The following is a 27,423-nucleotide window of genomic DNA, read 5'->3' on the forward strand; positions in this document are numbered from 1 at the left end:
GACTTTCACTTTCACTTTGTATTCCAAAAGGGATCCCCTGTGTGTTAACTGGTGTCTAATCTAATAAGAGCCCATCCTGCTACTTTACCTACCATCTTTCTCATTCCCTCATCCTCAGTACTTCCCCTTTCTTTAATTATATGGTGGATTCCCATAAGATGGCCAGATGAGCTCCCTTTACCAGAATACATCATTATTAGCCTAGTCCCAACAGCAGCATTTTAAGAAGTCAATTTCAATCATGAGAGATTCTAGGTCTTTTCCCTCTTGATTTCTATGAATTAAAATGTCATCTCCAGATAACAAATATCAATCTCATTAATGATCATTAGATTCAAATGGATTCACAAACACTACTCTTGAATCCTCCTCTTCATGATGCAGGAAATATACACATGTATACACACACTTCTATGAAGTCTATGGCATTCCAAAGAAGACACTCTTCCAGGAGTGGGTAGAAACCAAGGACAAAATTGTAGTAAAATCTGACTTATGCAGAGGACTATCAATTCCTGCCTCCCAACACAGCCTGAAAATTTTACTGCGAAATTATCTAAGTTAACACCAATTCTTCCAGACTTCTAAAAAAAAATGTGAAAGTACTTGGGAAGAGTTAGCTCATGAGTCATTTACAGATTAAGGTGAATTAGTTCCACCAGATTGTTTTCCTCTAACACCTAGATGAGATCGGGTACACACTAAGGAACGAAAGGTAGAGACAGGAAATGGCAAGGAAGGAAATAGGAAATCTGAAGTGGGTGGCTACATTTAAAACCTCTGAGGTATGGCCAGGTTTGGGAGAATGTAGCCTGAAGGTATGGGTTTCTCTGGTTGCGCAGATGGTAAAGAATCTGCCTGCAATGCAGGAGACGCAGGTTTGATTCCTGGAAGATCCCCTGGAGAAGCGAATGGCTACCCACTCCAGCATTTTTACCTGAAGAATTCCACGGACAGAGGAACCTGGTGGGCTCCAGTCCGTACAGTCGCAAAGAGTCGGACATGACTGAGTGACTAAGCACACACAGCCTGAAGGTATAGGAGCCTGGGGAGAGGGTGCAATGGGCACTTTACAGGTTGAGACTGAAAAGATTGACGACAAGCCAGAATCTGGATGACCCTTAAGCCTAGGAGTGAATTATTCTAATTTTTTTTTCCTAGTCCCAGACCTCAACCTAAAATAACTAAATGTGGCTTAGTTACATCATGGGTTATTTGAGATTGCACGGTGGTCCAGGTACTAACTCCTATGTATGTGTTTCAAGTATCAAATGATTTAACCAGGCATATTTATTATTAAGCATTCAGGAATACATCTTAAGGCAAGATATTTTTGAGAAACCAACATAATACTGTAAAGCAATTATTCTCCAGTTAAAAATAAATATTTTTTTAAAAAGCCAAAAAAAAATATTTTTGGATCTTATTATTGTAATATCTATGAATTAAACATATATCTTCTAATACATTAACAATAATTTAGCAAACTTAAAATGTTCTAGCCTACTGATTTTTCTTCTTAATTCTGAATGAAGCTGGAAAAAATTTCTTATAAACCTCTTAAAATTTTAATTATTCAAGGTATAAGCTTAAATTTATCAGTAATAGGAAAATCAGATTTATTTTTTGCAATTAAACAATAAGTATGCATTAACTGTTATAACAACAGGTAAACACTAGTATTTCATATAATATGACTGGAAATTCTTCAATCAACTAACAGTCAAGTTAGTCACCAAACATTAAGTGCCATCTGAGCATGTGGTGTGCACACAGTGCATACAACATTTATTTCATAAATTCCTCTTTAAAAATTATTAAATAAACATACAGTACAAATTAAGATGCAACTCTCTAAATACAATGTATTGATAAATGACAAACTATTTGAAAGCTTAATTGTATGTTTTAGCTGTGAGAATTCTGCCAAGGATTACTATTTTTTCCCCAACATCAACTTCTCTAACATCAACTTCCCATTTGTTTCAGTGTTAAGTTTAAAAGAGTATATTCTACTATTGTACTAGTTATTGAAAATGTCAGATCAAAAAGCAAATTTGCATTTAATGTAATAACTGTACTAAAAGGAATGAACGAAACACTTAAAACTAAATCCAAAGCAAAGGGGCTAGGAATCTTATATTATGCTTAAGTGGGCATTATTTATACCTTATTATTTTTAATAAATTTTATGAAATATGCATACAAAGACAATTATACTAAGGAAGATCTTAACCTGTTCAAAAAGTATTATAAAATGGTCATTTCTGTGGAAGTAACATAAAACGTATCATACTTCTGTGGTATCCAGAATACAGCTTCACATTTAAGGGTAAATTTTACAAAGCTTTTATTCCCAGTAATGTACATGCATAGCATCAACAAAAACAATTAGACTTAAAATGGAACAGATGAAGCCCAAGTATTAGGACAAAGTCTAGGTTAACAGACACAAAATCCTGACATACTTCTGTTTCCATGCAACCATTTTTTACTTTAAATATTTAAAGTTTATGCAATAAATTCTTCAAAGGTCTCCGCCACTTTGTTATACATTGTAATTTTTTCTTTCAAAACAGCCATGGTACAAATCCCCAGAATCTTTAATAATAAGCCAAGATGGTCTTAAAATGTGATTAAAAGAAAATACCTAATGCTTTAACTGATTCTCCAAATAACAAGGAGAATGGAAATATATTAATTTTCTACAGGGCAATGGATGTTACTAGTCAACAAAAAAGGAAAATTTTTCATTAATTTAACCGAGATTATTCAATTTTGTTAATTTTCAAACAAGGCAAGATATATTCACTGGATACAGCAAATTACTTATTAGCTATATAAGCTCACTAAATTTCCTTGTATCGGCTACAGTATTCCTAAGGATTTCTGTCATGTTCGCTACATCCATAATTAGCAGGAAGAATGAAACCAAAATCTACAATGCCTCAATGTCTTTATTATTTTTATTATCACTGATTTACTCACACATAATAGAAAATCACCAGAGCCAAGGAGTACAAAATTTTCCTAATACCAGGCTGGCATATTAACTTTTGTGCAAGCTGCTAAAAATAATAAAACAAGAAACCTTCCAACGGTTCCTTGGTATTTTCTTTCATGACCTGATTTCCCAATAACTAATATCCAAACAGAAATAAAGTAGGCTGACTGTGCAGATACATATAAACTCTCAAGAGAATCCTGCTGCTCAGTCACTCAGTCGTGTCAAACTCTTTGTGACCCCATGGACTGTAGCCACCAGGCTCCTCTGTCCGTGGGATTCTCGAGGCAAGAATACTGGAGTGGGTTGCCACTTCCTTCTCCAAAGAGAATCCTAACATGCACAATAATACCTACAAGGAGAATTTTTAAAACTTAACGAAAAGACAGTATTAAATGTTTCTAGTACTGGAAAATGGAGGAAAAAGAATACCCCTGAATCTAAGAGATACTTTTACCGGCTCTTAGGTTGGACTAGAAGCAGCTTTTTAGGTCTTCTGGAAAACATCAGCTCCCACCCAAAATAGAGAAAGTAAATACTATGCATCTTTTCTCCCGCTGCTGCTGCTGCTAAGTCGCTTCAGTTGTGTCCGACACTGTGAGACCCCACAGACGGCAGCCCACCAGGCTCCCCCGTCCCTGGGATTCTCCAAGCAAGAACACTGCAGTGGGTTGCCATTTCCTTCTCCAACTATTCTTTCTTAAAACCCACACATAAATTCCGACATGTCATAATCTGGTATGTTTTACAGGGAAATTTTTCAAAAAAGTGAGAATCTAAGAAGGTATTTCATTGTGTGCACACTTCTCTAACAAAACAGCCTAGCATTTCCTACGTGACTAATCTTTTTAAAATTCTGTTTCACTGTTCCTATGCAATCTAATATTATCTATTAAAACTGCCAAAATATTTTTAAACAAAATCTGAGTATTTCCCTCTCAGCTCTGATCTTTGCACTCCTTAAGTTTGCAGACACGTCACTGGCAAAACAATTGGTAGTGACAGGTTACTCCAAATCAACTCTTTCTGAAGGAAATTTTAAATTGACAGCTACCCCCAAATTTTCCCTGCCTCCCGAATCTGGGTGAGGAATTAAGTACATGCAAGTCAAGGATTCCTCCTGATCACCTGCTGCAAAACTTGGGTCTGCAGAGCCTATAAACGCATATTCCAATTCAATTATCCTTTCGCCCAAGATCTTACAAAATTTAGGATCACTCGAAGTGTCCTTTCACATCTTGAGCCTTGTGAACCGCGAAGTTGCAGTCCCAAAGCATTTGACTGCCCTCGCAACGTTTCTCCATAAATAAGGTGACAGACTTCTGCATCCAAGGCTTGTATGTCCAACATGTGTTGGCAAATTCCATACTCGGCCTTAGCGAGCACAAATGAGTCTCTCGCTTCCATCTCACCTCGGTGCCAAGTTTCTGCCAGCCACTTTCAAGCAAAACTCTCCTTCCGCCTTTAAAAAAAAAACGACTACATTCCGAAGGAGAGGATACCGAGGACGAAAATTAAGACTCTAAAGTAAACAAACCAACAAAAAGACTCTGCCTCTGCGGAAAGAGGCTGCAAAACTCCGGGGCTGGCGCGCGCTCCCACCGCGTACAACCCACGAGCGCTCCGCGCCGCGCGCGGCGGCCAAAGCCAGGTCGGAAGAGTGGACGCCGCATCGCCGGCTTTCTGGGGGCAGAACGCACAGGTCGGCCCCGCCGCCTGGCTCGCCCTCTTCTCGCTTCCCCTGCGCACCGATTCTCTCCGGGAATCGTCCGCAAGAGCCCGAGGCCGCCCTCTCTTTCCGGCGGCGGCCGCGCGGGGCCCGCTGCCTGGGGCGCCCGCCCCCCAAGTGCCGGCGCGGCCCGGGGACTCCGCCGCCCCGAGTTCGCCCGAGCACGGAGGCATTTCGCACTCGGCGGACTAGTTGGTACGTACTCGGCCAGCTGCTGCAGCGGTCTTGGCGCGCTCTCCCCAGAGGACGCCTCAGCGCCAACTCCGAAGTGACGGCCCCCGGCTCTGTCTCCTCAGTCGGCTGCGGCGGCCGGGACGCCCCCGCTCCCATGGGGGGTAGGGAAGGTGGTGGGCGCGCTCTCCCTACTCCCCCCCTCCGGCTCGGGCCCGTGGCTCCTTCCCGCCCGCCAGCCCCGACGGCACTCGCTCGGCCGCGGCGGCGGCGGCGGCGGCGGCTCCCGACTCGGGCGCGCGGGCGGTTGAGGCGGCTGAGGCGGCGGCGCCTCCCCCGCCGCGCCCTCCCCCCTCTCCCCTCTCCCCAGCCCGCCCCTCCCCCGCCGCGCCCTCCCCCAGCTCCCCACCCCGCCCCCTCTCCTCGCGCACCGCCCCCGCCCCCTCCCCCGCCCGCCTCCGCCGCCTCCACCCCCCGCGCGCTGTCACGTTGGGAGATTCCGCTCTTGCTCCATCCGCCGCTCCGGCTCCCGCCCACGCGCGGCCGAGTGACGCAGATCCCAGCGTGGGCCGCCGCGGGGCGGAGGCGGGGGCGGCGGCCGCCGGGGCCCTGGCTCGGCCTCTTCCCGCCGCCCCCTCCGCGGAACCCGGAGGGCGGCCCATTCATGCGGCAGCTGGGAGGAACCAAATGGGCGCCTGGGAGGGGGCGGCTCCCGCGAGCCCCGCGCGGGGCAAGGGGCGGGGGGAAGGGGCGGGCGGGAGAGAGAGGAGGCCGCCTCGGGCCTGCTTTCAGCTGCCGAGTGAACTGGGAAGGTTTGCAATTGAAAAAAAAAAAATGGTTTAATGTGTGAGGTTCCCAATATAGTATTTCAAAGAGCACGCCCCGCCAAATCCGACATCCCCCGGGAGGCTGACTGAAAAAGAAATAGCACGCTTGGCCCACTAATCGGGGCGCCTGGCTCGGCCCGCCCCCGCGGGCTCGAGGCAGGGGGCCAGGTGCCGCCCGCGGCCCCCACCCCCAGGTCGGCCGGCCCCCGCGTCCTGCGGGAAGTTGGCTGCGACTGCGAAGACGGGGCCGAGGGGGGAGGGCTGGCAGGTGCGCAGGGCTGCAAGAGAAACTGCCAGTTCTCGTGAATCTCTGCTTCGCCCATCTTGCCCCCTCCCCACCACCGCCCTGGCATAGGAAGGTGGGAAGGAATGGGAACCCACGAATCCCAAGTGCGGCCGTGACAGCTGTCTGGCTTGCTGGGTAGCTTCATACCAATCTTGTCAACTCTCCTGAAAACCTGCCTGTTATGTCACTGGTTAATATTTTCTATTTCCATGGTGTAAAAATCCGACGGCGCTAGAACAGCCCTGGGATGTGTTAAAATTGAGTTCCCAGGGCACGCTGTAGAATTTTTGAATTTGGTTTGCGTGAACTTTTTCTAACCAAAGAAAAGTATTAAAACACCTCCAAAAATGTACTTAAACTATTGCCAAAAAATTCGGAAATTTGTTTTAGAGTCTATTTTTCCTTTCTTTGCAAACATGGGACAAGGGAAGAATTCCTCGAGTTTTCGGATTGTGTTCTTGAAGGCTAGAGAGCATTTAGTAAATATAAAACGACTGCAAATACAGGTAAAATTCCGTTTTAATGTTCACATACAAACTCGGTTTTATAGGAGGCCATTCCCACATCCTGGCTGGCCTCCCAGAGTGTGCCTACTTTGCTGATGGCTATACAAGGCATTCTTTGAAATGGGAAATTCTTCATACCACATCTTTATGTTGCAGTAATGGATGGGCTGATAACATTGAAAGAAAAAGACCTTATGAAAGTACTGAACCTTTTTCTTTTTGCAAAAGCATATTATAGGAATGAGTAATGTCACAATGGAATATATATATAATTAAATCTCCTGTATTAGTGGAAGGTTCTGTCTGGAATAGTCGTGTTACTGTATCATATGAATAAGCATGCTTCCTTGAATTTTTCTTCAACTGAAGAATCACTACTGGAAGTGTGTCTTAGCCTCATTGTTTCAGATTTGCAGTTTTGGACCCTGTTCTAAAGAGAAAGTTAAGTTGGGTTGTAATAAAAACTTCTTGGCAAGATACAGGTAAAGATATAGGTTAAATTTGTTCAGTTTTCAAATGAACAAATGAAATCTGCGTGATTATTTTCTTCCAGTTCCTCTCTGGAATCTTGATGTTTTGCACACATTACTGGTTCTGAACAGCTAGAGAAAAATAATTTACTTCCGTAAAGGTGTACAATCAGTGATTCATCAGTCATGAAATGAGTAGTCTTACCTGAACTGTTGAGCCTCCCAGTAGAATTGTTTCGAGTTGGAAGAAATGACATGAAATCCTCTTCCCAAACTTGTATCTCTGGCCAGCATAGAATACAATGCTGAAAAGGAAATATGTCAGGGCAGATACTTTTTCTTCTGACTTGTAACTGATTATTTCTACAGTTGAACATGGAAGGCTCTCCTTGTTTGTTTTCTGAGCACATTTAGATAGTATGTTCTTCCCACATTAAGAATGGCATTTTTGGCCCACTTTGCATTGCTTTAAACACCCATGATGCTGAGGGAAATGGTGGGAGGAAGGAAAATGAAGGAAAGAAAATATTTTAAGCTTTTAGCATCCAATTCTGTATGTCTATATGACAACACTGTAGTTAATATGGCTGCTCAAAAAGAGAGTTGAGACATTCACCTGTATCTGAGACAACTCAGATAAAGAAGCATTGATTCTAAATAAATTCCCCTCCTTACCATTTTCATTGCTAGTGCCACCCTTGACATCTCCCTCACAAAACATGGTCTTCTGTCATGCCCAGGCCCCGGTAGTTTGTTAAGGAAAAGCATTCCATCCCGTAAGGTAACAATTCTGGTTTTGGATTATTCTATATTCCGTTGTATTCTGGTTTTGTATTATTCTATGTTCCATTCTATTCTGTAAGTATGTTTTACACATCTGTTGAATTCAGTAAATGTATGTTTAATAGGATCTTAAAAATGATTAGTGGAATGATTAGTGCATTTGCAAAAATAAGGAATTTTTGGACAAAAAATATTTCTGCATTGTGAAACTAAAAGTTTTGAATAAAAAATGATGTAGAAAGTTGGTAGTGGTTCTCACATGAGAATGAAAATTTCCCTGGAAGAGCATTACTTGATTGCTTTTAGAAAGATTCCTTTAAAATGCTTCAGTGATTCAAAACAAAACAACAAATGATTTTAGATGTTCTTAGAGGAGAGAAGGAATAACGTGGCTTATGACCCATAAGATCTGAGATATTGTGTAATTTTGTCCTCTTTTTCTTCTGTGGTTGCCTTAGAATAATTCCATTGTTGTTTAGTTGCTCAGTCATGTCCGACTCTTTTGCAACCACATGGACTGTTGTTCACCAGGCTCCTCTGTCCATGGGATTTCCCAGGCAGGAGTACTGGAGTGGGTTGCCATTTCCTTCTCCAGGGGATCTTCCTGACCCAGGGGTCAAACCCTCATCTCCTGCACTGCAAGCAGATTCTTTACCTCTGAGCCCCCAGGGAAGCCCAGAACCATTCCATACCTAACTAATTTTCTACTCTATGTGGTGCTGGCCCTATAGTTAACTGAATCATGTGTAATATTCATATTATCAGAAATATAATTTAAATTTCCTTTATTTTGCAATGTGAAATTTAAAGTTTTAGATGTGTATGTTGATTAAACTGGTGTTTTTAGGGTGTAGAGATTTGAATATTCTAAAATATATGAAGATTATAAACAAGTTTTTTAAAGGTATGCTAAATATAACTGATTATTTCAAGAGTCATGACTTTAAAGACACTTGCTCTTAAAAATAAACAAATCTTCATTACAGGACAATATAGAATTTTAAGATGTAAAGGACTGTGAAGTTCACCTAGTTCAACCACCTTTGTACATTCAAAATATTTTCAAATAATTTTGAGAAATTCAACATACAACTAGTTTAGTTTCCAATAAGTTGGTTATTTTGAACTCATATTGCAATTCTTGTTGGAAAAGAAAATAAAATTGTTAGATTCCCAGGATGGGCTATAAGTCCTTACAGAATGCAAATGCTGCTGCTGCTAAGTCAACTTCAGTCGTGTCCGACTCTGTGCGACCCCTACCAGGCTCCACCATCCCTGGGATTCTCCAGGCAAGAATACTGGAGTGGGTTGCCATTTCTGTCTCCAGTGCATGAAAGGGAAAAGGGAAAGTGAAGTCGCTCAGTCGTGTCCGACTCTTAGCGACCCCGTGGACTGCAGCCTACCAGGCTCCTCCGTCCATGGGATTTTCCAGGCAAGAGTACTGGAGTGGGGTGCCATTGCCTTCTCCGTACAGAACGCAAATGAAAACATTCAATTACAGACTTAGTGGGGAGCCAAATAGGATCTTAGAAGTCATCTAATCCAATTGACTTCTACAAATAAGGACATTTATGCTATACATTGCTGATATAAAGAGCAGAAAAATACTTATATGATGTTAGGCAGTAGAGACAACCAAACATTTAATTGAGTAATTCTGGTTTTATTAACTATGCTCCAATACAAAAATTTAAAAAAAAAAAAATTGTATTCAGGGACAATAGTCCTCACATTTAACAAATAAAGAATTTTGGAAAATGAGAGGAAAAAAGCATTAAATGTTAAAAAATAAAAGCTAAAAGTTTGTCTTTAAGACAGAAGATAATGTCAATGGAAACTTTTGAAAAGATATCTACAGAGCATTATGGACATTTTATGGGGATTAGTGCCCTGTTTTTCTTCCTCCTCCATCCTCTCTGGTAGTATTCTCTCTTTTCTTCCCACCTTTTCCCCATTTTTGGGCTTCCCGATGGCCTAGCTGATAAAGAATCTGGCTGCAATGCGGGAGACTTGGGTTCAGTCCCTGGGTTGGGAAGATCCCCTGGAGAAGGGAATGGCAACCCACTCCAGTATTCTTGCCTGGAGAATTCCATGGACAGAGGAGCCTGGAGGGGTACAGTCCATGGGGTCACAAAGAAATGGACACAACTTAGTGACTAACACTTCTTTCCCCTTTTTCTGGCATTCATTGTGTTGGCCCTGTATAGTTAACTGTTCCATGACACTGTTTCAGGCCTCATCACACTACCTACTCATTCCTGGCTGTTACAGACTGAATGTTTGTGTCCTTACCATATTCATATATTGAAATGTAATCCTCCAGTGTGATGCTATTAGAAGGTGAGCCATGGGGAGATGATTAGGTCATGAGGGTGAGGCCCTCATGAATGGGATTAGTGTTCTTATAAACAAGACTGTCAAGCGCTCTCTTGACCCTTCCATTATGTCAGGGCATAGTGAGAAGACAACCATATATGAACCAGCAACTAGCCCATCACCAGACACAGAATCATCTGCCAGTGTCTTGATCCTGTATTTCCCAGATTCCAGACTGTGAGAAATAAATGTTTGTTTTTTAAGCCATCATATCTATGGTACTTTTTGTCATAGCAGCCTGAATGGACTAAGGCTGGCCATTAATAACTCTCAGCTAACTACACAAGGCAAAGTGGAGAGTAGGTAAAAAAATACTCTGTTCAGCCTCTGAAATTAATCCAAACCATCTTCCACTTGCACATTTCATTCTTGTTCTTGTTCCTCACAATCCCATGTTTGGCTTTTACTCTTCACCCAATTTGCCGAGATTGACAGCAAGTCTGTGCTCACTCTCCCACCTTGTCTCTGCACTTGTCTCTTCAGGCCTATGCTGGGCAGGTAAAGGACCCACCAGTTCAAGTCCCCCTTTTAAAGCATTTGCCATGAGAGTGGATTGAAGATTTTGTTTGTTCCCTTAAAAAAGGTGTATGACTTGTTAACCAAGATATGGAGTAAAGGAATAGGAAAAGAGCATGTAAAGAAAGAGAACTTTCTTGAAGTAAGTGGGCAAGCGTTGAATGAAAGTGGGAGGAGATGAGACAAAAAGAAGATAAGTGCACTTGTGAGAAGTTAACTAAAGGGGACATAACTCTTGGAAGAAGTGAAAAACCAAGGAAAAAGTACCCAAATCCATAACACTCCTGCAGGAGAAAAAAGAAGAGACAGAAAAGTGATAACCCCAACATAAATTCCTCTAAGCTCACCACAAAGGTGTGCTCTTGACCTGGGACGGATGGCAGTGAAGGATGGAGTATTGGAGATAGATCTGCAGGAAGAAGTGGCAGAGAAAGAGCCGGTGTCCTGCTCTCTTGACTTGCAGAGAGCCTGTACGTTCATTCCCTTTAGGGTGGATTAGAAGAGGTGGCGAATGTATCAGACACAAGTGCATATCAGGTAGAAGTGCATATCAGGAAAAGGAAAGAAAAGCAGAATGGGTTCAAAAAACACTCTCTGCGCCAAGTGCTTTCACTACACTGTGGTTCAGATATGAGGAAATCGGGTGTGTTAATATTAATGAGTTGGGCTAATTGTCACAACAAATTACTCAACACTGCCTTCTAGGAGCAGACGCTTGGAAAGGACAATGTGTGTATTGTACAATAAGAGACTTAGAACTATTGACATAAAAGTAAATCGTGTTCACATACAATTGCCAAGTTACAGTTTGGATTTTATTGTTGTCTTACTGGGATTTATACATCATGACTCATCTGCCTGCCCAGGATTGGCAATAGTATATGGGAGTCAAGAATGTTAAAGACCTTGACTTCTTAATAATGGAAACTAGCCCTGCCTTTTTTTTTTCATCTTGTACCATAACAACAGTCTCTAATAGCGACAGAGTGAGAGTTTTTTCCGACCATAAATATATTTCTTAAATAAAATTTTCCAAATACTTCTGGTATTGGTAAGTTTAGGAGTTCTTATGTAAATTGCTGGTCAAAAGGTAAACGAGCATTAGAAGAGTAACTTGGCAAATTGAGCCAAGAGTTTCAAAGTATTCATATAAGTAGATCCAACAGATTCATTTCTAGGGTGTTATCCAAGTTTATAAACATTTAAGAAGAAGATATTTATCACAACAATTTTATTTACAAAATTGAAAAACCAAGACACTTGAGATGATGAATTGATTATAGTATATTGATGTGATGGAATACATTTAATTAATATTTAATAACCTTGGGAAATGATCATGATACAATAGTAGTAGTCAAAATAGGACAAAACTGAACAAACTATAATCACTCTAGCTAAATATGAAAGAAAATCTACCAAATGTTAGCAGCAGTTATCTCTAGATGATGGTATTATAGATCATTTTTTATCCTTCTTTTAATCAAAACTTTCAACAATAAACATGCATTAACTTTAAGAATCAGAGGGAACATTGCGATGTTATTTGTTTAAAAAAGATCCTGCTTCAAAAGCAGTTTACAATAAATGAAAATGAAAACAAAATTCTATGTTTATCTATTTGAAAAGAGCAACAAAAATCAGGAACTTATTCAATGAATATGTATGTATGGAGCACTTTGTATGATATTAGTTATCTATACTGAACTGTATATTGAGAGCCTACCATGTGTGAGATGTGAATGTATGATGTATATTCTGAGCCACTGGGGAAACCCAATCTGGTATATATATGTGTATATATGTGTGTGTGTGTGTGTGTGTGTGTGTGTGTGTGTGTGTGTATATTTATGTGTATATATATGGTGGTTTAGTCGCTAAGTTGTGTCCAACTCTTGTGACCCCATGGACTGTAGCCTGCCAGGCTCCTCTGTCTGTGGGATTCTCCAGGCAAGAATAGTGGAGTGGGTTGCCATTTCCTTCTCCAGGGGATCTTCCCGACCCAGGAATCAAATCGAACTTGGTCTTCTGCATTGCAGGCAGATTCTTTACTAACTGAGCTACAAGGGAAGCCATATACATATATATATATACACCATTTATATATTTATAACATTAGGAGCAGCTTTTTTTATTTTTATTTTTAATATCTTTTTTCTTCTTTTTTTTTTTCAGTTTACATGTGTTCCCCTTCCCGGACCCCCCACCCACCTCCCTCCCCATCCCATCCCTCTGGATCATCCCATTGCCCCGGCCCTGAGCCCTTGTCACATGCATCGAACATGGAATGGAGCAGCTTTAATCTGATGTTACAGTCATACCTCTTTTCTTTTTCTGATTAATCATTAGGTGTCCTGCTTGTATAAACTTGTATCTTCTTGAAGGTGCCCCTACTCCAGGAACATATGCAGTTCCGGGACTTTTGTAATTCTGCCACTGGGCTTCCACAGCCAAACGGACAAAATTGGCTTCTGGGCAGCCTCTGATGTCACCATGTCTCACTGCCCCTGTTTTGTTGCAGTGAACTGGGCCCTCCGGCTACAGTACTGGTGCAGTACTGCTGAGACCCTTCTGCAGGCTGTGTGGTCCTTTAGGGGAGGAAAGAGGAGCCCAGTCTCCCTAAGTCTGCCTTTCGCAGGACTCCACTCTTCTTCATTTCACAAGCAACATCTCCCAAGAGTGCTGCCTCCACACTGACCTTGGCCTTCTCCATGCTCAAAGCCACCCCTATCCCCATCCCAGGGATCAAACTGGCAGTGGTGGCTCCCTTTCAGACTACTTTCTGATATAACAGATCTGAATTTTGTCTTCCAGTACCTTTTCTGGATTGTATGCACTTTGAGTCATTCTTCTCACGCCTGTCTTTCCAGCCTCTCAGTTTGCCTAACAGTCGAGGTTCATTTGCGTAAGGACTATTTACATTGCTGAGAAGGTTCCCGTGGCAGGCTGCCCAGATGCTTACGATCCAGATCCTCTGCGCGCCAGGGCAGCTGCACAAGGCCCCTCTGTGTGCCTCGTGGTCGCCCTCCACTCCTACTCACACATACTGTGGATGGGTAGCAGAAGAACTGAATGCTCCACCTTCCCTGTATGCTAAGATCAAGAAATAGGCAGGTTACTTATAAGGTGGCATTTTTCACACAAGAATGGACACACAGAAGCAGATGGACAGTGGGAGGGCGATTAGAGGCAGGACAAGATGTAAAGAAGTCAGAACAGTCTGGGCTTTCCACGCAGCACGGCAGTCTGACAGCTAGGTGTCTTGTCTAAGGAAGAAAGGAAGACTCCGGTGAGGCAGCAGCCTCTACTTTCTCTGCATGGCCCACCCCACTCTGAGGTCAAGACATCATTCTGGCTCCCCCACTTGCCCCACTTTGCATTTCATTCCGCTTCCTTCGCTTGCTTTCACCACCCCCACCCCCACCCCCATCTCAGGCTCCCAGTGTTCTTCTGAGGTCTGAGCTTGGTTTGTTTCCTAACAAGTGGATGGTTCTTAGATAAAGTGGACGGCTCAGTGGATATAGAATCCCCCTGCAATGCAGGAGACGCAGAAGATGCCGGTTTGAGCGTCCCTTGGACAGCAAGGAGATCAAACCAATCAGTCCTAAAGGAAATGAACCCTGAATATTCATTGGAAGGACTGATGCTGAAGCTGAAGCTCCAATACTTTGGCCACCTGACATGAAGAGCCAACTCATTGAAAAAGACCCTGATTCTGGAAAAGACTGAGGGCAGGAGGAGAAGGAGTGTCAGAGGATGAGATATTTGGATGGCATCATCAACTCAATGAACACGTTTGAGCAAACTCCAGGAAATAGTGAAAGACAGGGAAGCCTGGCGTGCTGCAGTTCATGGGGTTGCAAAGAGACACAACTGAACAACAAGACTAGCAAAGGAAGAATATAATCTAATCCAAATATACCTGGAGGCATTAATTGCGCAGTGTGCTACTTTTCCAAAGATGTGCATACCTGGAGATTGTTTGAGCAACAATTGATCACCTACTGAAGCCTGTACTATATACCAAAGAGAATTTTAAAAATATGTCAGTAAACCTCTGCCCTAATTCCTGGTCTAAGAAGGGGAATAGACATGTAAAAGAATAGTCGTTCCACATCGTGAGATGTTTTCAGTCACACAGTGGAAGGAGTGAGGTTCTGCCTTGGATGAGGCACAGGGGTGAAAGTCAGGAGAGGCTTACACAAAAGTGACAATTGAGCAGCTCTTGAAGGATGAATTTAATAGAAAGACTCAGGAAGTACAGGCACTCCCCAGCAAGTACTGAGGCAGAGAAACAGTAGGAAACAAGAGCAATGAATTAGGACAATAATTGTACAATGAAACCTAACTGATTCCAAACGACTTCAGAATGAAATGCGAAGAGGGCAGAGGCAGAGGATGAGGTTGCAAAGAACAAATTACGCAGCATCCTCACATGACCCTCTAAGCAATGTGCACTTTATCCTGTTGCTGTAGTCCTCATCTTCACTGAATACAAGAATCAAACTAGTAGCGCTAACCTCTGAAAGAGTAGTTCCAGTTAGGTAAGAGGGAGGTGATTGGAAAGGGAGCATTGTACTTCTGAAGTTCTGGCGAGGCTGTCTGTCTTGTTTTAGGCTGTGGTTATATGGCTGTTCACTTTGTAATTATTTATTAAATCATTAAATATTTATGATTTCAGTACTTAATGTGAGCTATCCATCTCAATTGTAAAAGAGTTTTCTTTTTAATCAAACGGGGTAATTTGTTGAAAACACAGATTCTAGGGCTTCACACTCTGAGTGTAAGGCCTGGGACTCAGGAATCTGCATTTTTTCAACAGTTAGTTTAGAGCATCTGAAGCCCAAAGGGACCCCTCGACCACACTTTGAGAACACTGCTGGGGCTCCTGTGAAGTCATCCAAAAGGTTTAAGCAAGAAATGAAGAACACAAATTCGCCTGTCCGAATGGCTGGATCAGGGAGAGGAGTAAGTTGAGGATGGCTTCCATCATGTACCCAATAGTACTTGCAGGTCCTATATCCCATTCCTTTTGTGGTTTTGAAAAAAAAAATGTGACAAATAAGGTGATGATAATATATAAGTACTAACTGTATTTTTGGAGATTTTTGGGGGGAGTTCCTTAAATATGAAAAAAATTCGACCCCAGTACAATTAATTTCTAATAGTCAAATTTAAGGTATGGAACAAGCCCCTCGGGTATATATTCTGGGGCAAGTAGCAACTTTCTAGAACTTTTTAAATGAGTGCATTCTCAGCCTATGAGTAATAGTTGTCCAGCTACTGACCCACCATCATTATGTCATGTACTTAGCAATGACTGATTTGCATGGGTGCTGCTAAATTCTTTTTCTCGTGCCCCTTTATAATCAGAGGGTTATTTTTGTGATATAAAACAGCCAACATGGTATTCTTCCAAACCCTAATCCCTATGGGGAAAAAAAAGACAAGTGCTGTTGCAGAGTTGTTTTTCTGTTGGTATTCACAGAGTTGGAAAAATAAAGAGGAAACTTTACTTGGCCTTAAACAAAGGATAGGAAAGTCCAAAACTATGACACAAAATGTGTCCAGATTTTTTTTCTCATGAGGAAATGCCACAAGGCTTTTAAATTGCCAGAATTATTACTTGTAACCAGAGTTTGTCCGTTGATTCATTAGATCAGCAAAGTGTATAAGTCTGACAACACCAAGTGTTGGCTAGGATTAAGAGCGTAGGGACTCATATTCTTCTGGTAAGGGTATAAATTGATACAATCATCTTGGAGAGAAGTTTGGCAATATTTAATCAAGTTAAAGGTGTGAAAATTCTTTGACCCAGAATTTGCACTCCCAGATGTATTCTCAGAGCGACTCTCTTACATGTGCCCAGGAATAATCACAGCATCACTGGATGCTGTACTTAAAAACTGGAAACAACCTACATTATATCAATAAGAGAATTTATGAGCATGTTATGATATATTCATACAGTGGATATAGCTGTGAAAATAAATAGATCTACAACTCTTCCATGGGAGAATGTCACAAATATGATGTCGGATAAAAGAGCAAGTGGCAGATAAATGTGTACAAGATGATGCCATTTATTATCCAGGCTAAAAACTTGTAAATATTATTGTTGTGTGGGAAATTACCTTGCTACAATGGAAGCCTGTAAGTATAACAGCAGGCAAGCTGTCCAAGAGCTCACAAAACAGAAGTGCTTACAGACCAAAACGAGATGCTTGAATCACATGGTTTATTAAATCAATTGAAAACACACAGCAAGAAGCAAGGTGAAAGAGATGGGGTAGGTTAGCACATTTTAGGTATGATGTAGGTGTCTCATAAGATGACACTACCTGAATACTCAGTCCTGTCCATATCTTCCTTGATAAGTATATGGACCCGAGTTGAGATTTGAACAAAGTGACCCAATTCATAGAAGGTGCCTGGAGTCAAAATACACACTTGCTCTACAGGTTTGGGAGCAAGTGCTTCTGGCTGACAGCTGCACTGTAATTAGCCTGATGAGCAGTTATGGATTTAATCTTGCATCCATTGTGCAGAGGATGTGAGGAGCCAATGGTTGGCTGAATTAAAACCTTGTAAATAGTGAACGCCTCATGTGTCCTCTGTATCTTAAGTTTGTCATGGGTATTTGATGATTCACAGCCTCATACATATTTAGCATATTGTAACTATTAAGTATTTCTTGCTCTTTCCATCCGTTTCCAGGTATGTTCATTATAGTTCATTATTTAAGTGCTGTACTTACTTTATGTATATCTAACATCTCAAGTTACTGACTTATCTTACATATTTTATAAAATTTGCCTGTCTCATAAGCTATTTGCTTTAATTCTTCATTTTACTTTTCTCCTTGTGCATTCATTTCTCTTATTTTCTAAAGCAGAATTGATATTCTTTGTTAATTGAAATACAATCAACATATAATATTACATAGTGTACTGTAACAGGCATACTACATAGTGACTTGACATTTGCATACATTACAAAATGATCCCCTTGTTAAGTCTAGTAACCATCTGTTTCCACATGAAGTTATTGCAGTGTTATTGATCATATTCCTTATGCTGTATATTACATCTCTGTGACTTACTTATTTTATAACTAGAGGCTTTAACTGCTTAATCCCTTTCACCGATGTTGCCCACCTCCCCTCCCTTCTGGCAACCACCTAGTTTGTTCTCTGTATCTATGAGTCCATTTTCACTTTGTTTTGTTTTGTTTTTTAGATTACACATAAAAATGAGATCATACAGTATTTGCTTTTCTCTGTCTGACTTATGTCACTTAGCTTGGTACCGTCTAGATTCATCCATGTGTGACAACAGATGATTTCATTTTTTATGGCTAAGTAGTATTCCATTTGGAGAAGGCAATGGCACCCCACTCCAGTACTCTTGCCTGGAAAATCCCATGGATGGAGGAGCCTGGTAGGCTGCAGTCCATGGGGTCGCTAAAAGTTGGACACGACTGAGCGACTTCACTTTCACTTTTTACTTTCATGCATTGGAGAAGGAAGTGGCAACCCATTCCAGTGTTCTTGCCTGGAGAATCCCAGGGACGGGGGAGCCTGGTGGGCTGCCGTCTATGGGGTCGCACAGAGTCAGACACGACTGAAGCGACTTAGCAGCAGCAGCAGCAGCAGTATTCCATTGTATACATAGCACATCTTTATCCATTCAGTTGTCAATGGATACTTAGGTTGCTTTCATATCTTGACTGTTTTAAATAATGCTGCTATGAACATTAGTATGTGTATTTCTTATAGAATTGTTATTTTTGTTTTCTTTGGGTAAATACCCAGGATTGGAGTTGCTGGATTATATGGTAGTTTTATTTTTTATTTTTATTTTTTTTTGAGGAATCTTCTTATTGTGTTCCATAGTGGCTGCACCAACTTACAAGCCCACCAACAGCACCCCGGGTTTCCCTTTTTTCCACATCCTCATCAGCACTTGTTATTTGTGGTCTTTTTATCGATAGCCATTCTGACAGGTGTGAGGTGGTATCTCATTTTGGTTTCGATTTGCATTTCCCTGATCATTAGTGATATTGAGCATCTTTTCAGGTGACTGTTGACCATCTGTATGTCTTCTTTGGAAAAATGTCAACTCAGATCCTTTGCCCAGTCTGGTGCTTGTTTTTTAATGTTGAGTTATATGAATTATTTAAGATATTAACCCCTTACTGGATATAGTGTTTGCAATTATCTTGTCCCATTCAGTAGGCTGCCTTTTTGTTTTGTCAGTGGTTTCCTTCACTGTGCCAAAGACTTTTAATTTGATGTAGTCCTTGGCACCCAGCCACCTTGGCCCAATTCTGTCCATTAGGGGAAGATGGTTACCTACTGGGGAGTATGTGAAGGACTTGAACAGAACTATAACTATAGATCCCTAGGTCAAGGCCTCACTGTGGCTGGGCAGGGGCCAAAACCAGCAAAGGCATTATTGCAGAATGGACTATGTACGAGTGAAAAAATCTAGAGTTTTCCCTCTAGATCTAGCATTGGAAACACAATTCACCCTTGTCTTCCTTTGGACTAAGTCCTGGGGTCTCAGACAATTTGAGGAGAGTCTATGTTAAACCTTCTGCTGAGAGAGCAAGTAAAGGTCTAAAAAAAATTATTATAAAACTAAAGATATGACTCTAGCAATAGAATGGCTTTGTGGGTTAGGTCAGAAAATATTCATCTGTATTATGCAAATATAATGTATTAAGTATGTGTTAATTTATAGTTAGATGTTACTTTTATGAGTTCTATTCCAAACACCAAATTAACTTAAAAGTATAACATATGATCCTTAATGCATAATCAACATAAAAGTACATAAAAGTGGTAAAAATATTAATATAAAGATTTCTATACTTTAATCTTTGAAAATAACATATTATAACTGGACTTTGACAGTGTCTAAATGAATTTTGACAAATAGGACTTTGCTTTACTGTCAACATAGCCTGGTTAAAAAGTTCAACTTCATATCAAAGTTGGTGATTCTATACAATCAGAGGAGGGAAGTTAAATTGTGTGTAATCTATTTCATCTGGTTGGATATTAAACATCTTGGAAGATGCTGTTTATTCCTCATACAGAACTCTACAACACTCATCCAACATCTTTGGAAGAATTTTAGTCAAACCCTAAACATTCTTGAGATTTTTGTAGCTGATGCTCATGCTTGGCTTCTTGAAATATGATCAAATAAAATCTTCAAACTAGGATTATCATTTCTTAACACTGAGGTGTTCACCGAAACAGTGTTAAAAGAGAATGAATGCTTTCTCCAGTGTGCCTCAAGGAAATGTAGTACACTTTCCTTATTTAACTTACACTAGATCTAGAGCTCCTAGGAGGCAGGCCCTGTGTCTGAATGGTTTTCAAGCCTCCAACCTTTGACCTGGTATAGAGTCAACAGCAGCTGCCCAATAAATATTTGGTGAATTAAGTGGTTTTTTGAGGAGGTGAGATTTGGTAGCTTAGCACAGCTGCAAGTGATGCTCTGTATCATTCTTAACCAAAAACATACCTTTTTCTATTTAGATATATTGTAGGATTATGCCTATATGGTAAAATTGTTGAGAGTTTGAATAGTTGAATTTGATAAAAAGGACTGTAATTGTGCTTTGTTGTCAGAAAACCTGTGGAGTCAATATTTTAGGAACGACTGTTAACATTGTGGAGCCTCACGGTCTCCAGGCCACGGGGTCACCAAGAGTCAGACATGACTTAGTGACTGAACAACAGCAACAAATGTAACATTGCATTTAAGAGAAGTGAACTTCAGGCCAAGGGTGGAGGCAGCCCTGTCTCCTGAGGGACTAGAACTAAGAACCAGGGAGCTGGTAGGAAGATGGGGAGCATGCTGTCTTTCTCCTCTCTGCTTTTCTCTCCATAGATTTCTCTTTCCTCTTTTTTTTGCAGGTAATTTTACTGACTCAGGGTGCACAGCCCCAAGCACTGTTGATCCACAGTTCCTTGGTGCATCTTTTCTGTTGGAGAAACCAGGACAGACTGAGATGAATATTTTTGTCTTGATTTCAAACTCAAGTGGGGAAGACTGATCTGCCCAGCTCAGGCCAGAGTTATCACTCAATAACTCGTGTGATAACAGACTTAATAGAACTGATTTTACATTTTCTAGGGAAAAAATGTGAATTATATATGTTGCTAGTTAAAACCATGTTACACTGCTGGGCTCTAAATTCTCAGAAGCCTGGGAGGTTTCCTTCCTCGAAGGGTGAAAAAACAGTAATAGATGTCCCCTGGCACACATCGGGCCCATCTCTCTGGAACCTAGAACACGTCCTTGATTTCTGTTCTCAGAGGAGACTGACTGACCACAGGACATCACAGCAGACAGTCAGCTGTCCCAGGGCATTCCCCGATCCATTCTTGATGGTTACGTGTGAAGAGCCTGAAGAGTAAATAATCCTCAGAAATGCAGTGGTGTCAAAGGAGCTGGTCCACAGTCATGCCATGATGCTCTGGTTTTAATGATTCCCAGGAACAGCGCCAGAGGCGAGTGTGCAGCTGCCACGGGAGCAGCTAGTGGGCTCGGGACTGGGCTGCCGGAGGCTGGGCCCTGGGAGGGGGGCGGAGCGTGGGCAAGGGTGGTTGGAGGTGGCCCTGCTCGCTGCAGTCTGTCTCGCTCGGCTTGTTAGGTTGGCACATGGGTTGAAAAATGTACGTCTGAATCTATTTCTGGCTTTTAAATGTGTGAAGGAAAAATGTAACTTTATTATTTTATTTTTGTCAAGTTAAAGACAGAGCCAGATGCCCCTGAAGCGTATGCATTCTATAAGAAGTTTCTGTTCTTTGGTGGAGCATCTTTGGAAGCAAAAATCAAACACAAATAGGTCATCTCCTTCCTGTAAGTTTTCTGGAGGAAGACTGGCCATAAAAAAGAGTCAGCACTGGTAACTAATGGAGATGAATGAAATAAAGCCAGGGAAGATGTTGACATTTTTTAAAAAGAATTTTTAAAGGAAAAACAATGAAGTAAGTGTTGATGTAATACGAATATGTTATTATTTGTTAAAATGCCAAAAAGTACTGCAGATATGAGTAACCTTTTAAAATTTAGTGAGAAACATATGAACACTTATAGACATTCCCTCACCAGAGGGGTTTGGAAATCTTCAAAGCTTAATACCCTTTTGTGAATGGTCAGTCAGAGTAGTTAGGAATGAAAGAAATCTGGAAAAAAAAAACCACATTAGCAATACAACAGATATATTCCTGGGAGAGGTTGTTATGATAAATTCGACTTCAACTGTAGTGCTTTGCAGTCAGAGAAAATTTTATAAAACAAAATACTGTAGATGTGTGTTTACTCAAAGGATATTTTTAAGCACGTGCTATGTGCCAGGCACTGTGCTAAGCATGGGGAATATACTGGTAAATAAGCTGAATGCTATCCCTACACAGGTATCCCTGCCTAAGTTTTGAGCTGACCAGAGAAAATCACCATCACAATCACCAAATCAAATAGCTGCATGGGACCTAAGAGGTGAGTTCGTCCTAACTTTTATTTTACACAGGAAACTGAGGCCCAAAATGTATAAGCCATACTGTACTCTTGGCCTCTCTATTTTTGCTATCAGAAAGAAGCATTTCTTGTCCCACAGGTCTTTCTAAAATGTTCAGAGTATATGTCAGGTAACAAATGTAGATATTAATCTATTTCAAAATACACTTGATAGACTTTCAATATTCCTGTGACTTTCTGGAAATGAAATAGGAAATCAAATTTTAAAAAAGCCCAGGGTCCAATTTTCAATATCTAATCCAGTTTCTTCAGGAACTGTTAGCTATGTGATTTCTATTACCATCAAAGCAGTGATACAGTGTGATACTGACCATCTGTTTAGGAAATGGCAGATACACTTGGAAAATCCAGAGTAATAGGAACTCAGAACCATCATTGGTTAGAGAGATTATCAGTCCAAGAAGATGCCACTTGGGTCAGGTGTGGATGAAGCGTTGTTAGATGGACCATCTTAACTTCATGCATACCTGTCCTCTAGACTTGTGATAACCCTGTTTCCCTTGGTTGTCTGACCTGCAGTTGTACAGCACTATTAGCACAATGCTTGCCACCCAAAAGGATGTTGTGACAATTGCTAAAGTCAATGCTATTAAGCAGTCTGAGCAATTCAAAAGAAGGGTGCTGCATAATCACCCAAAATCACTATACAGGTACATCTCTTTTTTTATATTCCTAAGACTCTTGAGAGTCCCTTGGACTGCAAGGAGATCCAACCAGTACATCCTAAAGGAGATCAGTCCTGGGTGTTCATTGGAAGGACTGATGTTGAAGCTGAAACTCCAGTACTTTGGCCATCTGATGTGAAGAGCTGACATATCTGAAAAGACCCTGATGCTGGGAAAGATTGAAGGGAGAAGGAGAAGGAGACGACAGAGGATGAGATGGTTGGATGGCATCACCGACTCAATGGACACGAGTTTGGGTAAACTCCAGGAGTTGGTGATGGACAGGGAGGCCTGGTGTGCTGCGGTCCATGGGGTCGCAAAGAGTCGGACACGACTGAGCGACTGAACTGAACTGAACTCTCCAACACATAGTTTCAAAAGCATCAATTCTTCGGTGCTCAGCTTTCTTTATGATCCAACTCTCACATCCATACGTGATTACTGGAAAAACCATAGCTTTGACTAGATGGAACTTTGTTGGCAAAGTAATGTCTCTGCTTTTTAATATGCTGTCTAGGTTGATCATAACTTTTCTTCCAAGGAGCAAATGTCTTTTAATTTTATGGCTGCAGTCACCATTATAATTAACCTGGCACTAAAGGGAACCTATTCTCTTGAGGCCCCTCTGCTTGTTAATCTGTAGCTAAAATGAATTGGGTCATGATTTCCTACCTGAATCCAGATTATTTGGCCAGGACCTCTGATATGTTGGAAACACATATTTGAGAATCTATTTGATGTATGACTTGGACTGAAACCTCAATATTAAAAAAGAAAGAATGAAAGAAAGAAAAAGCACAACTAAATACAAACTAATAAATCTAAATACCTGACAGCATTGAAGCTGTCAAGGGTGATAGTGACCTAACCATCACAGATTAGTATTTATATAGCTCTCTTTATGGAGAAGGCAATGGCACCCCACTCCAGTACTCTTGCCTGGAAAATCCCATGGACGGAGGAGCCTGGTAGGCTACAGTCCATGGGGTCGCTAAGAGTTGGACACGACTGAGCGACTTCACTTTCACTTTTCCCTTTCATGCACTGGAGAAGGAAATGGCAACCCACTCCAGTATTCTTGCCTAGAGAATCCCAGGGACGGCGGAGCCTGGTGGGCTGCCGTCTATGGGGTCGCACAGAGTCGGACACGACTGAAGCGACTTAGCAGCAGCAGCAGCAGCAGCAGCTCTCTTTATTTTTCTGCTTTCCTCCTTCCCTCCCTTCTTTACCTGCTTTCATCCTTTCTGTCTCTCTCTTTTTTCTTTCTTTTTTATAATAGGTTTATTGAGATGTAATGCACATAAAAAAAATGTACCCTTTCCGAGCATACAGTTCAGTGTTTTTAGTATATTCACAAAGTTGTACAATTGTCAGCCAAAATTCCAGAACATTTTTATCAGCCCAAAGAGACCCCATACCCATTAACAGTCACTTCCCAGTGTCCCTTCTCCAAACAACTACTAATCAAATTCCTATCCCTATGGATTTGCCTACTCTGGATATTTTATATAAATGGAACCATACAAGAAATGGCTTTCAGTGTCTGGCTTCTTTCGCTCAGAATAATGCTTTCAAGTTTCATTCATATTCATTCTTTTTACAGCCAAATAATATTCCATTTATGGATATGCTACATTTTGCTTATCCATTCATCAGGACATTTAGGTTATTTCCACTTTTTAGCTATTATGAATATTAGTGTACAGATTTTTGTGTGAATGTGTACTTTCAACTAGAATTGCCAGATTATATAGTAAGTCTTATGTTTAATTTTTTGAGGAACTGAGACTGTCTTTCAAAAGACTGAATCATTTTACATTTCCACTCATAGAGAATTAGAAGGGTTCTAATTTTTCCACATCCTTGCTGACACTTGTGATTGTCCAAATTTTTTATTATAGCCATGTTAGTGAGTCTGAAGTGATTTCTCATTATGATTTTGATTTTTATTTCCTTAATGACAAATGTTGTTGAGCATCTTTTTATGCATTTGTTGGTCATTTGTATATCTTCTCTGAAGAAAATCCTTTGCCTATTTTTAATTGGGTTATTTACTTTTATTGTTAAATTTTAAGAATTCTTTGTGTATTCTGGTACAAGTCCCTTAACAGATAAGTGATATACAAATATTTTGTTCCATTCTACGTGTTGTCTTTTTACTTTGTTGAAGTGAAGCACAAAATTTTTAATTTTGATGATGTCCAATTTATCTTCTTTTGTTGTTGTTTGTGCTTTGGCGTGTCATATTTAAGAAACTATTGCCAAATCTATGGTCACAAAGATTTGTTCCTATATTTTCTTTTAAGAATTTTGTAATTTTAACTTTTATGTTTAGGTCTTTGATTCATTTTGAGGTAATGATTTTATATAACGCAAGGTCAGAATCCAACTTCATTCTTCTTTTGTATGTAGATATCTAGTTGTTCCTTTGAATTGTCTTGGTTAGCTCCTTTGTAGAAAATCAGTTGACCATACATATGAGGGTTTGTTTTTGGATTCTCAGTTTTGTTCCGTTGATCTAAATGTCTATCCTTTTGCCACTATCACACTGTCTTGATTTCTATAACTTTGTAATAAGTTTTGAAATGGGAGGAGTGTGAGAAAATGTCTGCAAAAAGTCCAGCTGAAATTTTGATATGTGTTATATCAAATCTCTAGATCAATTTAAGGAGTACCACCACTTTAACAATATTGAGTCTTGAAATCCTTGAACTTAGGGTGTCAATTCCATTATTTAGATCTTCTTTAATTTCTTCCAGTGATGTTTTAAAAGTTTTCAGTGTACAAATCTTTTACTTATTTTGTTAAATTTAAACCTATTTTATTCTTGTTTTATGTTACTGTAAATGAAATTTTCTTAGTTTCACATTGTTCACTGCCAGTGTATAGAAATATATTGACATTTGTATATTGATCTTGTATCCCCAAACCTTATATTGTTTGTTAGTCCTAGTATTTTTTTTAGTAACTTCCTTAGGATTTTCTATATACAAGGGCATGTCTTTTATCTTTTCAACTTAGATGCCTTCTGTTTCTCTTGCCTAATTTTCCTGTCTCCAGTACAGTATTGAACAGAAGTGGTAAGAGTGGATTTCCTTTTCTGTTTCCTAATCTTAGGGTGAACACATCTGGTCTTTCACCATTATGTATGGTATTAGTTGTGGATTTTTTGTAGTTGACCCTTATCAGGTTCAGAAAGTTTCTTGTGTAGCTCTCTTTTAATGCCATTGATGGCAGGACTGACTAGTTAAAACTAATGAGATCTAAAAGTTCTTTTGGGACTCTATGTCCTTTTTAATGGTGTAATAAGATATGGAAACAGTGCCCACTAGAGCCAAGTTATCTTTTTTTTTCCCCTCCTGGAAAAGGCTGCATGTTGCAGAAGGAACTTTTCTATATTTCAGTTTTCCTATCCCCTAACCCAGGGGTCCCCAACCCCCGAGCCACGAACTGGTACTGGTTCATTGTCTGTTAGGAACTGGGCCACACAGCAGGAGTTGAGCGGTGGGCAAAACTGAAACCATTTCCCCCGTCTAACACCCACCCTGCAGTCTGCGGAAAATTGTCTTCCAGAAAATCAGTCCTTTGTACCAAAAAGATTGGGGATTGCTGCCCTAAGCATCTTCCTTACCTCCCACTGCATGAGAGCAAACAACTGATTGTGGCAAGTAAATATCATAGCTTCTCTCCATACTCTCCATATGCTTGTAGGACACAGTGTTTTGTACCCAGATTTCAATAGCAAACATTCTGTGGATGATATATAAAATAAACTGCAGATAAGTCAGTTATCAACTCCAGAAAACCATCTCAACAAACTTCTAAGGAAACAAGATATTATCAAATCCAACTGAAAGTTTAGGTCTCATGGGATCTGAAATTAGGATTTGCTTTGCATCCTGGAAAAAGAATTGCTGATTTGACGATGATTATGACAATGATAAAGGTGATGGATGCAGCAGCACCAATTTACTGTATAAGAACTACCAGGTGCTAAGTGGTACCTTTAAGAAGCTGAAGCCAAAGAGCCAATGCAGCACTGGTCACCCAGGTAAAAGCAATCACAGCCAGGGAAGACCGGTACGGGAGAATTAGTTGAATGGCTTTGGTTCTATTCTCTATTTTCTAACTTCCTGTTGACTATTAGATGGCCGTTTTCCCTAGTTATCAGTGTTAATCTCTCACTCTCAACTTTTAGCCCTGTGCCTTTAGCTCCTTATAATGTCTAGAGACAGTAAGTACTGCCCTTGGCTACCCCATGAACCTCTCCCTGAAATGGCAGAATAAAAACACCACGTGTCTCCTGTTTTTGGAACTGACCCTGCAGCACCCTAGGTTTGACTTCGCTTAGCCTGGTGGGCTGCTGTCTATGGGGTCGCACAGAGTCAGACACGACTGAAGTGACTTAGCAGCAGCAGCCTTGCATTATTTACCTATGACAGTTACAATCTGAAAAGCAAACCATAACATCGAAAAAATTTTTTACGGTCCACATCATGTGCTTTCAGAGCCAAGTAACAAAAGTGTTGCAC

The 27,423-nt window shown here is 40.8% G+C and overlaps 2 protein-coding genes across 4 annotated transcripts in view; one reads left to right on the forward strand and one right to left on the reverse strand.

Moving 5' to 3' along the window:
* Window positions 1-5,197, reverse strand: part of NAB1 (NGFI-A binding protein 1) — a 50,636-nt gene extending 45,439 nt beyond the window's left edge. For all 3 annotated transcript variants that reach the window (XM_081581208.1, XM_081581207.1, XM_081581206.1), the window contains exon 1: window positions 4,937-5,197. The gene's annotated coding sequence lies outside the window, so the exon portion shown is untranslated. The remainder of the gene's footprint in view (window positions 1-4,936) is intronic.
* On the forward strand, window positions 624-25,035 carry LOC145540438 (uncharacterized). The gene is made up of 5 exons (XM_081574977.1): window positions 624-644; window positions 4,571-4,928; window positions 20,600-21,676; window positions 22,106-22,187; window positions 22,904-25,035. The coding sequence occupies exons 1-3, from the start codon at window positions 624-626 to the stop codon at window positions 20,737-20,739; spliced, it is 519 nt and encodes a 172-aa protein (XP_081431103.1). The 3' UTR covers window positions 20,740-21,676; window positions 22,106-22,187; window positions 22,904-25,035.
* The last annotated feature ends 2,388 nt before the right edge of the window (window positions 25,036-27,423 follow it).

The sequence above is a fragment of the Giraffa tippelskirchi genome, chromosome 3 (genome assembly GCF_054371585.1).
Source record: "Giraffa tippelskirchi isolate mGirTip1 chromosome 3, T2T-mGirTip1v1.2.pri, whole genome shotgun sequence".
In the NCBI taxonomy this organism is placed as follows: Eukaryota; Metazoa; Chordata; class Mammalia; order Artiodactyla; family Giraffidae; genus Giraffa; species Giraffa tippelskirchi.

Coding starts and splice junctions, on each gene's coding strand:
- LOC145540438 (XM_081574977.1), top strand. CDS start 624: ATGAGTCATTTACAGATTAAG. Junction 645..4,570: donor TGAGTCATTTACAGATTAAG/GTGAATTAGTTC, acceptor CTCTGCGGAAAG/AGGCTGCAAAACTCCGGGGC. Junction 4,929..20,599: donor CGCACTCGGCGGACTAGTTG/GTACGTACTCGG, acceptor TTTTTTTTGCAG/GTAATTTTACTGACTCAGGG.